The 13,878-nt window shown below is 49.2% G+C and overlaps 1 protein-coding gene across 3 annotated transcripts in view; it reads left to right on the forward strand.

Moving 5' to 3' along the window:
- The window catches only part of FAM171A2 (family with sequence similarity 171 member A2), a 65,881-nt gene extending 58,699 nt beyond the window's left edge, over positions 1-7,182 (forward strand). For all 3 annotated transcript variants that reach the window (XM_084804311.1, XM_084804312.1, XM_084804310.1), the window contains exon 8: positions 3,040-7,182. In XM_084804311.1, coding sequence (XP_084660437.1) covers positions 3,040-4,597 — 1,558 coding nt within the window. In that variant the 3' untranslated portion in view covers positions 4,598-7,182. The remainder of the gene's footprint in view (positions 1-3,039) is intronic.
- Positions 7,183-13,878: the final 6,696 nt, after the last annotated feature.

Consider the following 13,878-nt stretch of genomic DNA (forward strand, 5'->3'; position numbering starts at 1 on the left):
GTTGACACAGCACTGGAGTAGTATGTTCAAAATGGCCAATCCCAGTAAGCAGCCTGTTCTGCACTAGCTGAAGTTTCCCAACTGCCTTCAGAGGTAGCCCCACATATAATGCATTGCAGTAACACAGGTGGGAGGTTACCTCTGCATGGATTACTGTACTCAGACTGTCTCTATCCAGATAGGGTCATAGCCAAAAATGATAAAACCTCTTGTCACTGAGACCACTTGAGCTGGATCTATGGGTACCCCCAGACTATGAACTTGCTCCTTCTGAGGGAATGCAACCCCATTTAGAGCAAGTTGAACACCACTTAACTGGACAGAACCTCAGTCTTGTCTGGACTGAGTTTCAATTAATTGGCCCTCATCCAGCCAAGCACTGGTTCAGGATAGTAACTGTCTTACCTGCATTTGATAAAAGGAGAGGTAGAGTTGAGTGTCATCCGTATATTGATGACACTTCACTCCATTCCCCCAGACAACCTCTCCCAGCAGTTTCATGTAGATGTTAAAAAGTATGGGGAACAAAAAACCCTGAGGAGTATACACAATGGAGTATCCACAAGGCAGAACTATAGTCCCCCAGTACCACCTTTTGGAACTGGCTGTCCAAGTAGGAGCAGAACCACTGTAAAACAGTGCCTTCAACTCCCAATTTAGACAGCCTCCTCTGAAGATACCATGGTTGATGGTATCGAAATCCACTGAAAGTTGTAGGAGAGGGTCTGTCTTTCTCCCAGCCAAGGTAATCCTACAGGATGACCAAGGCAGTCTCCACCTTGAAATGGGCCTAAAACCTGATTGAAATGGGCCCAGATAATCAGTATCATCCAGAAGTGCCTGAAGGTGACCAGCAACCACCCGCTCAATCATCTTGCCCCAAAATGGAAAATTGGCCACTGATCTTAAATTATTGAGGTCTTCTGGATCTAATCCCGGCTTCTTCAGGAGAGGCCAAACCACTGACTCTTTTAAAGGGATTGGTAGTCTCATGCCCTGCTTGTGGGTTCCTGGTCGACAGCTGGTTGGCCACTGTGTGAACAGAATGCTGGACTAGATGGACCCTTGGTCTGATCTAGCGTGGCTCTTCTTATGTTCTTATGTTCTCAGTCAACCGTCCCTCAAGGACGCAGTGATCACTTCCTGGATCCAGGTCTTCAGACTAGCTAAGGAGGGCAGGGGGCTCAGACAGATAGATCCAAGCGTTCTGCCCACATCATCAGACCTCAATAACTGAAACTCATCCCATAAAACTGGACAAGATGGTGCCCACAGGATGCCTCCACTATCTGGTTTGCATTTCCTATGGAGTCCAAGTCATGGCAGATCTGAGAAACCTTATCCTTAAAATGTATTGCAAATCAATCACAACAAACAGTTGAGGGGTCAATTAGGTCTTTTTTTCTGGTCAGCCTGTAAAAGGCCGCAGACTACCCCAAAAAGCTCTGCAGGGCAACACTGAGAGGATGCAATGATGGTAGGAAAGAATTCTTTGCCACCATCAACACCACAGAGTAGGCTTGATAATGGGCCTGTGTTTGGTCAGATTCAGCATGAGTCTTCATCTGCATTCAAGCGGTCTTCTCCTTCGCTTCTCAGCTCCATGGTATATACCATGGTGCCGAAAGGTCTAGGCCAAAAAGAAGAAAGTGATCAGGAGTGATTGTGTCACCCATGCTGGTCACCTCTGTTAAGGAGATATCCAAGGCAGGTTAGGTTGAAGTCAGAAATTTATTAAAGCACATCACAGCTGTAGGAGAGGTAGTCGAAAATGTGTCTTCCCCCCACCCCCCAAAAAAGAAACAGGATGCATTTATACAGAATGAAAGCTGGAGAACAAAGAAAATACACTACGCATGCTCAAGAGCTAATTTAGCTCAGCAACAGCCTTATCAGCACAGCTGCCTGCTTATCTTCAGGGATGAGCTACTTTGGTGGATAGGAATTTCCTGCTTATATCAGTTATGACATCCAAGTTGGCATGGATACAATCTGTTTAATTTGCAAACTAAGGGTTGTGCAAATTGGTCACAATGGGCTATCGAGCCGCCTAGCTGTTCTTCGCATGGGCCAGAGCATAATAGGCTTTAGCCACCCAAAAAAGCTCCATTTGGCAACTCTGTGCAGATGCAGTGGTGGTGGTGAAGTAAAAGTTCTTTGCCACCCTCACTCCCATGGAATAGGCTTTCAAATGAGCTCTAGCCCATGTTCAGTTGGACTCATTCCAAATTTTCCACCAACGTCTCTCTAGTTGATGCCCCACTTCTTTCATCACCCTTAGCTCCCTGGAAAACCAGGGAGCTTGTTTAGCACCACTCCATGGGAGAGAACGCTCAGGTGCTATTGTGTCAACCACCTGGGTTATTTCTCAGTTCCAGAGGTAAACCAGGGCTTCTTTGAGCCCCTCCCCCTCCAAACTGGCTTACTGCTGCCCTTCCTACCCCCCCACTCTCCCTAGCCTCTTTAGCCCCCCTTCCCTGCTGCTTACCAGACAGATGTGACAAGAGTCCCTTTTTCTTTCCCCCCTTCTTCTTCGTAGTGGCATCTTCATTTCCTAAGAATGTCTCTGAGCCAGAGGCATTCTTGGGAGATGAAGATGACAGTGGCTAGAGGCCCTCACTTTGCTTTGAAGTGATCCCATCTGCGGGTAAGAAAGTTTGTTTGTTTGTTTGTTTGTTTTTTAAAGTGGGAGTGCTAGGGGAGCTCCCTGGGCGCCAAGAAAGCTGTCTGGGGCAACACTGGTGCCCACAGACAGCACATTGTCTGTCCCCATTCTATTGTATGGTATAAATTATATACTATATAGTATATATTGTCTGCCGTATGTTGGATCAGACAACTTGCCCATCTAGCCTACTCTGACTGGCAGCAGTTCACCAAAGTCTCTCCCACCCTGTTATCTGAGATCCTTCAACTGGATCCTTATGTATACAAAGCATGTACAGTGCCACTGATTTTGAGCTATGGCACTTCGGCTACAATCATACATGTCTCACACATGATCTATATTTGCATTTCCGTTCCTTTCTCCCTTTCCAGGAGACTATGTCTGAAGCCACGTCAGCACCATAGAAAGCTTCAGCTCTCTGGGGCACTGGATGCCTCCAAGAAAGACCAAGCCACATCAATGTCTCAGATCAACCTCATCTGCACAAGCCACATGGAGACTGCCTCATCCAGCGGGGACACAGATGTGCACACACCCATCCTCAAGTCAGCTTTCTCCTCGTCTCGGGAATTTGAGAGCTCCCGCGAAGAATTCTTCAAGCAAGTGTCAAACCAGAAGGTGCGTCATACTAGCAAGGCCTCCACAGCAGACACACTGAGCCAGCGAGGTAATCATCTCAAGGATGACTACCCTCGAGTGGTGGAGGGCTACTCGCTCAAGGCAGCCCACTCCATAGATGTCCCCAGCACACTTGAGCCTCCTCTCCTGGAGGACTACAAGCACAGTTATTCACATCAGCATGTGGAGGACAAGAGCAATGAGACACAGCGCAAACAAGCTCGCAGTGACAGCAAGGCCTACGTGCAGGAGCCCCCATCACCACCACCTCTCCCACCTCCATTTGACCACTATACAGGCCACAAAGGGGACCTCAAGCCCCCTGACTTCATGATGTCACAGTCTGTAGACCATCTTGCCCGTCCCACCTCACTGAGCCAACCTGGGCAGCTAATCTTCTGCGGTTCCATTGACCACATGAAAGATACCATGTATCGAAATGTGATGCCAACACTTGTCATTCCAGCCCACTACATGCGTCTGGCACCATCAGAGCAGGCTACAGCAGGCTCTGAGAACAAACCAGATATGGATCCAGTTGGCATAGGACTTCCTCACCAGTTTGGGCCCCAGGAGCAGCGGCAGCACCAGCTTCTCCAACAGCAGCTGCAACACCCACAGTTCCAGCTCCAACAACACCAAGGGGAAGACACTGAGGTGAAGGGTTGGGGCCCCCACACGCAGTCTGTCAGTGGCTCGGTTACCATCCCGGTGTTACTGAATGAATCCACCATGGCCCAGTTGAATGGGGAGCTGCAGGCGCTGACTGAGAAGAAACTGTTGGAGCTGGGCGTGAAGCCGCACCCACGCGCCTGGTTTGTGTCACTCGACGGACGTTCCTCTCAGGTCCGCCATTCTTACATCGATCTCCAGGGCAACGAGAGAAGCCGAAGCAATGATGCCAGCCTGGACTCGGGCGTGGATGTCAATGAGGCCAAGCCGCCCACACGCCTGAAGGAGGAGCGCCTGGCCCCTCCTGTGGGCCCCGCTTGCTCCAAGCTCATTTTTGCTGATGCTGACATGGAGCAAAGCAGCAGCGAGAGCCGCACTGCCATTTGCTCCCCTGAGGACAACTCCCTGACGCCCCTGCTGGATGAGAGCACTGAACATCGTGCTGCTACTATTCCCCGACATGGGTGTAGCCATGGCAACAGCTCCCGCAGCAGCAACAGCGAACTGCGGCGCGACTCAATGACCAGCCCAGAGGATGACAGCAATGAGCCCTCTGAAGGAACTGATGACCAGGGGGACAAGAAGAGTCCCTGGCAGAAACGTGAGGAGCGACCCCTCATGGTCTTCAATGTGAAGTAGCTGGCGGAACCAAGGCTCACCCTCATTGCATAATGGGGTGGGGAGGGATAGGGAGTAGAGGTCACCAGAACCACGGAGATCAGTATTCCCATGCAAGTCTGGTGCTGCTTCCTCTTCTCTCCATCCAGTCAAGTGCTTGGCAGAACAGAAACCCCAGACTTCTGACAGCAGAGATGGACAGAACAAGTTGCAGAGTGTAGCCAAGCTGTGCTCTGTTTCTTTCCCAGCACTCAACACTCAAGATGCAGGAAGATGCACCCAAGGCAGGTGAAGACGTGCCACAGTAACTGCCTAAGAAAGTTTGCCCTCTATCCCTTTCCACCAACACCAACCACTGTGAGCCAGGCAATGCGGGGCACATGAATTGCTGAGAGCGTGATGACAGCAACAGAAGCGTCACTGCTCTGTGACTTTTGGGCAGTCCCCAGAAGGGCGTGGCTTCTCTTGTGTGGTTCCTGTTCCTGTACCAAGAATATTTTGCTCCCCACCCAGCTTGGCAAAACCAGAACTAGCACTGGCCCGTTGTCCTGACACATTGGGAGTAGAGGTGAAATGGAGGTATTACTGGGACTCTTCCTCCTCCTTGCCCATGGGGGCTTTGTACAGTCCCTTTTTCAACTCAGCTGTGTGGATTTTACAAGCTGTAGCATGGTGGGGGTGGGAGGGAGCAAGTGCCCAAGGGCTCTAGGCCAGTGTCCATCTTCCGGTCATGCCTCAGTCCCCAGCAACCTGGGCTACGCTACAGAGCCAGACAAATGGGGTGGATTTGGGGAGTTGGGGCACTGGTGTGGCTAATGTACATAGGCGTGTGCATGTGTATGTCAGGTGGGTGGGTGGGAGTCTGGCCCATGGTGCATATGTGTGGGTAGGTGTGTCAGTTGTCTGACCTTGCTGCCAATGAGCTCCCTAGCAGAATCATTTCTGCGCCCCTCTCTTTTCCCGTGTGCCTGCAACTCCTCTGTCTCCCTCCAAGTGCCTTCTGGCCCTGGGTTTCCCCTTCACCACCCAGGCAGCTGGAAATGACATTTTGGGTGTCCGTAGAAGGGTGCAGATGTGGCATCTGCTCAGAGCTGCTAAGATCTTCCTTCCTCTTTAATCTGTTTTTCCTTTGGTGAGCGCTTGGAGGGTGGGCGGAGCGCTAAAGGAAAGACCAGCGTCACATCCCTGCTTGTGAGCTCAGCTCCCAGCCGCCCAGGCATCAGCAGAGGCGGCCCCACCCTCCCGCATGATGGTGATGGGCAGTCTCCTAGCTAGAGCGCAGCAGGTGCTGCTTTATCTGGTGGGGTCTCACGAGCATGCGTATCACGCCTTCTGCGCTGAAGGGCGGGAACGTGTAGCGGCCTCCAGAGTATTTGTGCAGGTCTCACATGCCATTGGGGCACATGGTCTATGTGCGAAAGAGAAAGAGCCACACCAGCCCGTCCCACGCTGATACTTTTGTCAGCCAGACAAGAGGAGGATAAATGAGGTGCTTGATGGTTTGCTGAAAACATAAAAACTGGACGCGCGGGCCTCCTTTCCTTTCTTTCCTTTCCTTTTGTTGAGTGGAGGGACGGTTGCTTGAAATCACAGCCTTGGGCCCAACCCTTTTTGTAACAGTGGGCCATTAATAGGTCAGAAGCAATTCTGGGCAGTAGGAATAAGGCTTTTATTACTTGCCTCTGCACCCACTCAGGACAGTAAATAAAACTTTACAACAGGGGTGGGGAATACTCTGGTGGTGGGCAGTGCCAGGGCCAAAACCTAGGAGGCCACCCCTTTTTCTTGCTTGTTCACCACCCCCTTCTCTTGCTCCCCTGCCCAATCTCTGCTCAGCACAAGGAGGGGCAGATTGCCCTTGCTAGAGGGCTGAACTGATCCCTTGCAGAGAGTTTTCCGGCATTACTTTAATTGCTCATTTGGGCTCTACCCCCATTTTTTCTCCTATCACTCTGTCCGTTTCTGCTCCCCACACCCCAAGAAATTAGGCTGAGGGCCACAGGTTGCCCACCCCTACTTACAATTATGGTTGCAGACACTGACCTCCTGAGGGCAACCCCTGTCCCACCCCCTTCACCAGGGCTTGTATGCTTTGACTTTGATTCTCTGAGCTCAGATGCATTTGGGTGTGGGGGAGAGACTATGGGCATTCCATGGTGAGAGGCACTTCACATATGCTCAGAAACATTGTTCTTTGTTCACCTTTTCCAGGGCTGAGCCTTCACAGCGAATATAGGTTCTGGCTCAAATAAAGCCCTTCTCCCACCTCAGCCAGATTTTTCCATTTTGATTATTGCTCTGGGGCAATTTTTCTTTTCATGAGTATATTCCACTTTTGCCTTCTTCCACAGTATGCTCTTGAATCCTTTGTATGTTTTGGTAGAGTTCTCCCTTCCCATGCACTTGCCAATCAGCAGCATTAGGTATAGCCATTACCTGTAGGACTTCCTGCTACTTGACGTGGTTGATGGCAAGAACAAGGCTCTCCAGAGGGAACAGCAGCCGTCAAGTTGCACAAGTCGAAGTTCCCTACATGGAAGTCTATGACAAACACTGCACAAATCCCACGTATGGTTTGTTTCTGACTTGTGTGTCTCTCTCTCAACCTGTTTATGTGGAAAAAAGTTATGTGGAAAATTTTATCTTTTATGAATCAGCTCAGCCTTTTTCAACTGCAGATGGAGTTACATGGGTTGACTGACCATTCTCCAAGGCAGGCTGTCTGCTTCCACTCCCAGCTAATGTCTGACAATATCTATGAGTAGTGAAGGAGTGTCCTGCCCTTGTGACCAGTCAGCCCAGCAGGAGGAAACAGCAGTAGTCCTTACTGGGCTGTGTGGGGTGGTTAATGCCCAGAGAGAGTCCACCAAGCCATAATGGACTCCTCCCGCACTTTCCGGATTTGTTTTAAGCTTAACCCCTTGGCCAGTCAAAGAGCTATTTCACATTTGCATATATCACAGCAAATGTATTGCATGTTTGAATGTCAGCTGCCATAGGTTTCAAGAGGACAATGGGCTTGTGTGGATTCGGTTTCCTTTGTCCTGCCTTGAGCAGAGATTACCCTGCATTTCATCTCTGATCTGTACCAGCAAACCTGCACCCAAGATGATTCAAAGCTGCCATTGCCATGATCCGAGGTACCTTTGATTAATACACAGCTGTGGGAAAGTAGCCTTATACAAAGATGTTGGCACTCTAGTCCAGCCTTCCCCAACTTGGTGCCCTCCATATGTTTTGGACTACAACTTCCATCATCCCTGACCATTAGCCATGCTTGCTGGGTCTGATGGAATGTGTAGTCCAAAACATCTGGAGGGCACCAGGTTGGGGGAAACTGCTATAGTCAAGCCCCCAGGAAGCTTTTAAAAAAAGGCAGTGGCAGAGTTTCTGCAAACAATCAAGACCCCAGAACTAGGTACTTCTCCTTCCTTCCCCAACCAGGGCAGTGCACGATGCTTTTTTCTACTTTTTATAGTGGGGGAAAAACCTGGCACAAAAGGGAGTGTAGTCTGACACAGATGCATCTTTTAACTCTGTGGAAGTGCTTTCTTCAGTTGGGCAAACTTGGCAAAACTGAAAACTCGGTGGCTACTGTTGGTGAAACCTACTTGTCCTTTAGAAAGGACAAGTATAAACCCTCTGAATTTATCAAGGTGTCATTGCACAGGGGTTTTTCCTAGGGTAGCGTATGCCTTCCTTCTAAGCTTGATTGTGTCTGGTGCAATCAGGGAAATGGAACGGTTTTGTACTAATCCAGGAACAGTCTGGTACCAGAGAGGACAGTATGGGCTTTCTGGCAGCCTTGCAGGCCTGCTGTTTTACTATTCTTATGGCAAAGAGTTACCAATGACATGCTGGAATTCCACAGCTGCTCCATGCCACACATGGAGACCGTGTAGGGGAGAACATCATCTGTTGTTGAGGGGTGAGCAGTACTATGGGGTATCAGCACCCTACTAAGGAAAGAGAATGTGGTAACCTCAACTGACCTGGCAGATTTTTTTCCAAGTTCTGCTCACCCAATATGCTAATCATGAAACTGCTATGTGGAACTAAGGGACACTATTCCGTGTCAAAATCACAAATGCTTTAGCACTTTCCAAACTGCATGATACCATCTTAGGGATGTACCATCTTTTATGAGGGATGAAACTGGGTTTTCTGCTTCCTCTGGACTTCCTTCTAAGCCATTTGCTCAGCTGCTTTGATGAAGAACATTGTTGCTGTTCCCATAGGGCAAATGGAAGGTTGGTTTAGCTGTGAGAAAAATCTCATCCAGGGCCAAAAGACAGGAGGAGCAGCAGAGAGCAAAAAACCTGGATAACGGAAAATGTGGTAGAGGGCCTTGGGAAGACTATCAGGTGAGAATACACTACAAAACATCCCTTCTAGTATCGGTTTGGGAGGAACAGAGCCATGCACAGATTAGAAAGTGGTTGTTGCTTACTTGGGGAAACACCCCAGGTATTCAGAAAAATATTATTTTTAAAAATAGAACAGGCTCAACAAGTATCACAGGAAGCTGCTTTACACCGAGTCACACCATGGTCCATCTGACCCCTAATGATGTACGTTGCCTGGCAGCAGCTCCAGGAGCCAGCATTTCCCTGCCTGACATGCAGAAGCCTGGTGATTTCTAGGATCTACCGAATATTGAGGCAGAGAAGGGGGAATTGTGGTTGGGGCTGCATGCCATAAGGTTAAGCAATTCCCTCTATGATCCATGCGGGGGTATTTTGAGTGGGAAGGAAAACGTACCCATTCCCCTGCTAACTATGCAGAAACCTTTCTTCACACAATATAGCATCCCAGGGCTGGTTTCTAGCCCCAAATATGAACCTTTTAGCACAGCAGAGGAAGGTTTATGGAGAAGGAGTTTGCTCCTGCGCCCTCTGCACATCTGGTACGAGCTGGAAATACAACATTTTGTGACTGTTTCCCACTTGTTTAAAGCCAAGTTAAAAGTTAACCTCTGCCCTATTGTATCAACATGGGTGGGGATTTTCAATCATTTGCAATCAGGAAGGAAGAACCTCGAAGGTATGTGGAAGAAAGGGCATCAGTTCAACGACCTCTTTTGCTGATCCACTGCCCCCATGTGCTGTAGCCAAGGTGGCACCTTAGTGGAGGGGGAATCTCCTTTTCTCCTTCACTTTCACTTCCACCCCAGCAACCCAGAAGTCCCCTTTAAAATGCCTTCACTGTGATTAATTTCTACAAAGAAAAGTTTGCTTAGAAGCTACAACTGGTGGCTGGAAACCATACTATCTGAAAGGAGGGAGAGGCACTCTGTGCATGATTAGAAGTACAGTTCCTTTCTTACAATCTCCGTAACAACTGTAGTGAAACAATCTCTGAACCCTGTCTACATAATAATGTCGAACCCTTTTTTAAACAGTGGAGGGGCAAGAATATACGATATATGTATGTATTGATTTCATTCTGTAAGAGCATTCTTTAAAACCATCTCTTACGGCTTTGCTGATTTATACGTCTACCCTGCTTGACCTACAGAAAGCAACTCTTACAGAAAAATCTATACCCTATTTGTGAACCACAATTGGACTCCCATAGTGTTTAGGTAATTTTGGGGGTGGGGGCTGTCCAGGCACACTAGGCTTCTTCACACAAAGCTTTTATCCTGCTATTGAGATTGGTTATTCATGGAAGTCTGTGGGTCCTTTAGATGACATTTTCAATCTCCAGGACGTCTCCCACACTAAGTGACCTGTATTCCATTTTTTAAAAGATCAGAGATAATGAGCTATCAAACTACAGTGCCTGAGTTCCCTCATGAAAAGGGGAAACCCCAAAATGAGAGGAGCGAGACCACAGCGCCATCTAGCGGCTGTGTAATGAAACATATGGAAGACTCGGTTAAGGGGCAAAAGGGAGGGGGAAGGATGCGCGTGTAAAGGGAGTCTGCCGTAATCCTGCATTTAAAACAGAAGCAGAAAGCCCTGTTTTAAATACAGGAGTTTAGGCCGGTGTAGAGATGCTCCAAGGGACCCCAAGGGATAGCTCTTCCCAAGCACTACTGGAGGTGAATTGACTCTCAACTGCCTATTTTCTAACCTTGGGTGCCTCCCACCCCCAAACGAGCAGTAGGGCTGTCAGGCCTGACCTGAAGTCTCAGAGTGAGGGGCCAGAAACAAAGAGGACAAGGGGCTTTCTGCTGTGTTTCAGAACTTTTGCTACAGTACCCTCCACCTGGCCCCATACCCAACCTCCAGCAACTGAGCCTTCAAGCTGCCTTCTCTCATCAGGCTCCACACTTGATCTGCCAGGCACACACCTTGGGGTCTAAGTTTGGCCTCCTGCATCTGATTCTTAGAAGACAATAAATTAAGCCAGTTAAGGTCTGGTTTCTGTACACGGTTGTTTCCTCTCTTCCCCCCCGCACCCAACCCACGAGCAGGAGTAAAAGCTGCCCATAGAAAGCAATAAAGAACAGCTTTGGTGTGATTGGGCACAGGTGCAACCCTTGTTTGGAGTGGGCATGCTGGTGCCCAGTCACAGCTGCAGTCAAATCCATGGGCAGCTCTCACTTCCAACCTGGTAGAAATGGCTTCCAATGAAAACTTGGAGGTATCCCACTAGTTAATGAAATGGATCACTCTAGAAAAAGCTCTTTCTAGGATACAAAATCCCTACCCAGTGGGCTAGGCACATTGGGCAGGGCAGGGGAGACACAGCAAAGGAAAGGATAGCCCCTCTTCCTCATGCCCTGTTTCCTCCATCCACTGCTACTTACTGCAGGTCCCCATTTGTACAGCCCTGGAACGCAGCGTGTATATAACTATGGCTGTGTTTCCACCAGCGATTTCCTCCAACCTGGCTATGCGGCAAGGTCTCTGTGTCTCCATGACGTCGTGGCCATTCAGCACCAGCCCCGCATTTTATCGCGGGAAAACCATTTTTTCTGAGACTGGTTATAGTCTGACTTTTCCAGGTTACTTCGGCTCCATTACTGACCTGTTTCCACAACCGCGCTGGGTTCGGTATCATGGCCCTGCCCATGGGGCATGTAGCCTGGCCTTTGTGGGTGTGTGGCCCGTGACCTCAGTGACCTTTCCCTCCCTCTTTTCTGGAACTTTCATCGCCATTTTGGAGCAGGGTGCCAAGGGACTAACTTCTAAAACATCGTTGAAAATAAGTGCTAGAACATGAGTGCATAGAAGCCTCTATCACAAGCAAGCAAGTACTCCCACTACAGCCTGAAAATCGGGTTTATCTCGGGTCGCTTCCCCAGAACTACTCATGGGGAGGATCTACAGCTAATATTCGTTTGAGTCCTTTGGACCAGGGAAACAATGCCGTCGCTATCTCATTATCACACTATTGCACAAGTCTTCCATCAGTATCAACCCCCTCTATGTCAGTATCTTCCTATGGCTCTATCACTCAATTGCAAAATAGCACTAACACACATTTACGCTATCACATGATAGCGCATTTTCTGGAACAAGCCTCCTTGACCTCAACAGGAGTCAGCAGGCGCCCCTGGACTAATGTGCTGTCACGCGATAGTGTAAATGTGTGCTAGTGCTATTTCGCGATTGAGTGATAGGGTCATAGCAAGATACTGACATGGAGGGTATGCACATTGATGGAAGACTTGCGCAATAGTGTGATGATGAGATAGCAACTTAGCGTGTGCCTGCTAATGCAGTAGCCTTAGGGGTGCCTCCTAATGTGTTAGCCTGCCATTTAGAGGGAAAGGGGGAAAAATGGGTGGAATTGTCTGGGAAGTCTACTCAGAAGTAACTCCTGTTGTGGTCAGTGAGGCTTGTTCCCGAGATTGGCATTAAGGGGAGTAGAGCCTGGAGGGGGGAAGCCTCTCTGATTGAGCAGCCCCTGCCAGTCTGATGATGTTCACTTTCAATCCCCCCACCCCACCCGGAACTATGTTTCTGTCAGCAACTTACAATGGTGTGGAGAAGTAACAGCAACAATGGGAAGGGTTGCAGTTAGGAATGTACGAATCCCCTACCTGCCAGTCTGCGGGGGGGGGGGCTATTCATTCCTCCCCCCGGAATCCTCGCTGGCTGGCTCCGCTCCGTGGCAATTCTGCAGAGCCGCCAGCCGGCTCCAAAGCACCAGCGATACGGCCGCCATACCATATCGCTGGCTGAAGGGGACTTGACTGCGGACGCAAATGGCATCCAGGATGCCATTTGCGGCCGTAATGGCCTTAGTTTAAGGTAAATGCAGCCGTAAATGGCATCCACAATCAGTCCCTTTCAGCCAGCGATATGGCATGGCGGCCGTATCACTGGCAATCTGGAGCCGGATGATCCGGCCAAAGAGGATTCCGTGGGGAGGTGGAGGTAAGTCTTCCGTTCCACCACAGACTCGGGGGAGGGGGGTGGATTCGTTAGAATCCAACCTCATTGGAGTCCGTGGCAGAATTATCTGCCATCCCTAGTTGCAGTTCCTGTTAACATGCAACTGCACCTTTGCTTTTTCACTCCTCTTTGTTAAAGTGCAATTGCACTTTCAAACACGTGGGGGGGGGGGGCTCAGAAGGCGACTGGCCAGAGCGGGAAAGTAGAGCGGAGCAGAAGGAGGAGAGGGAGGAGGAGCAAGAGGAGGAGGCGGGAACACAGATGAGGTCATCAGGCCCAACCCTGACTCCAGCCAGCCATCAAGAAAATAATTCGATGAGAGCTCAGCAGAAACAGCACAGCGCCCCAGGCCACAGCGATGACAAGCCGTGGAAGCACCGTGGAAACTGGCAAAGGAGCAGATGCGATTGGGGAACATCACAACGAAGTTGCAAGCCAAGATAGTGTGGAAACACACCCCATGATGTCAAAACGGGGGAAAGCTGCCCTGAGCTATTCAAGAACCACCAGTGAGTCAGAGACTTGGCAATATTTCCCCTTTTCATGTGTGCTGTAAACAACAATAATCGCTCATCTCAATCCTCCCACAGCTTCAAATATAAACAAAGTAGCACAAAACAGCAAACTGCAAAAATGTGTGGGATCGTCTGTAGTAGCATCCTGATTTGCAGTGTCAAAGGACACAAAGTACAAAAACAAAATCAAAATCAGGACAAAAAAGAAGCAGCAGTGGGAAAACACAGGAGAGTTACAAGTGGAAAATGTCATCTGGACCCCCTGTAAAATTCTGTGAATGAGGCTGCATGATTAAAGCCTCATCCAGAAGAGGATACTGTCCCATTCAAGATAAAACATTTATCTACAGTCAAAATAGTCATTTTTGTGCAACACGTTCATGTGTGACTCAGATGACAATGACAAATAAGGAACTGTGGCTGTGCACCGCTCAAT

This window comes from Heloderma suspectum, chromosome 6 (assembly GCF_057233095.1).
Source record: "Heloderma suspectum isolate Gila_16-S chromosome 6, 16-S_ref, whole genome shotgun sequence".
Classification (NCBI taxonomy): Eukaryota; Metazoa; Chordata; class Lepidosauria; order Squamata; family Helodermatidae; genus Heloderma; species Heloderma suspectum.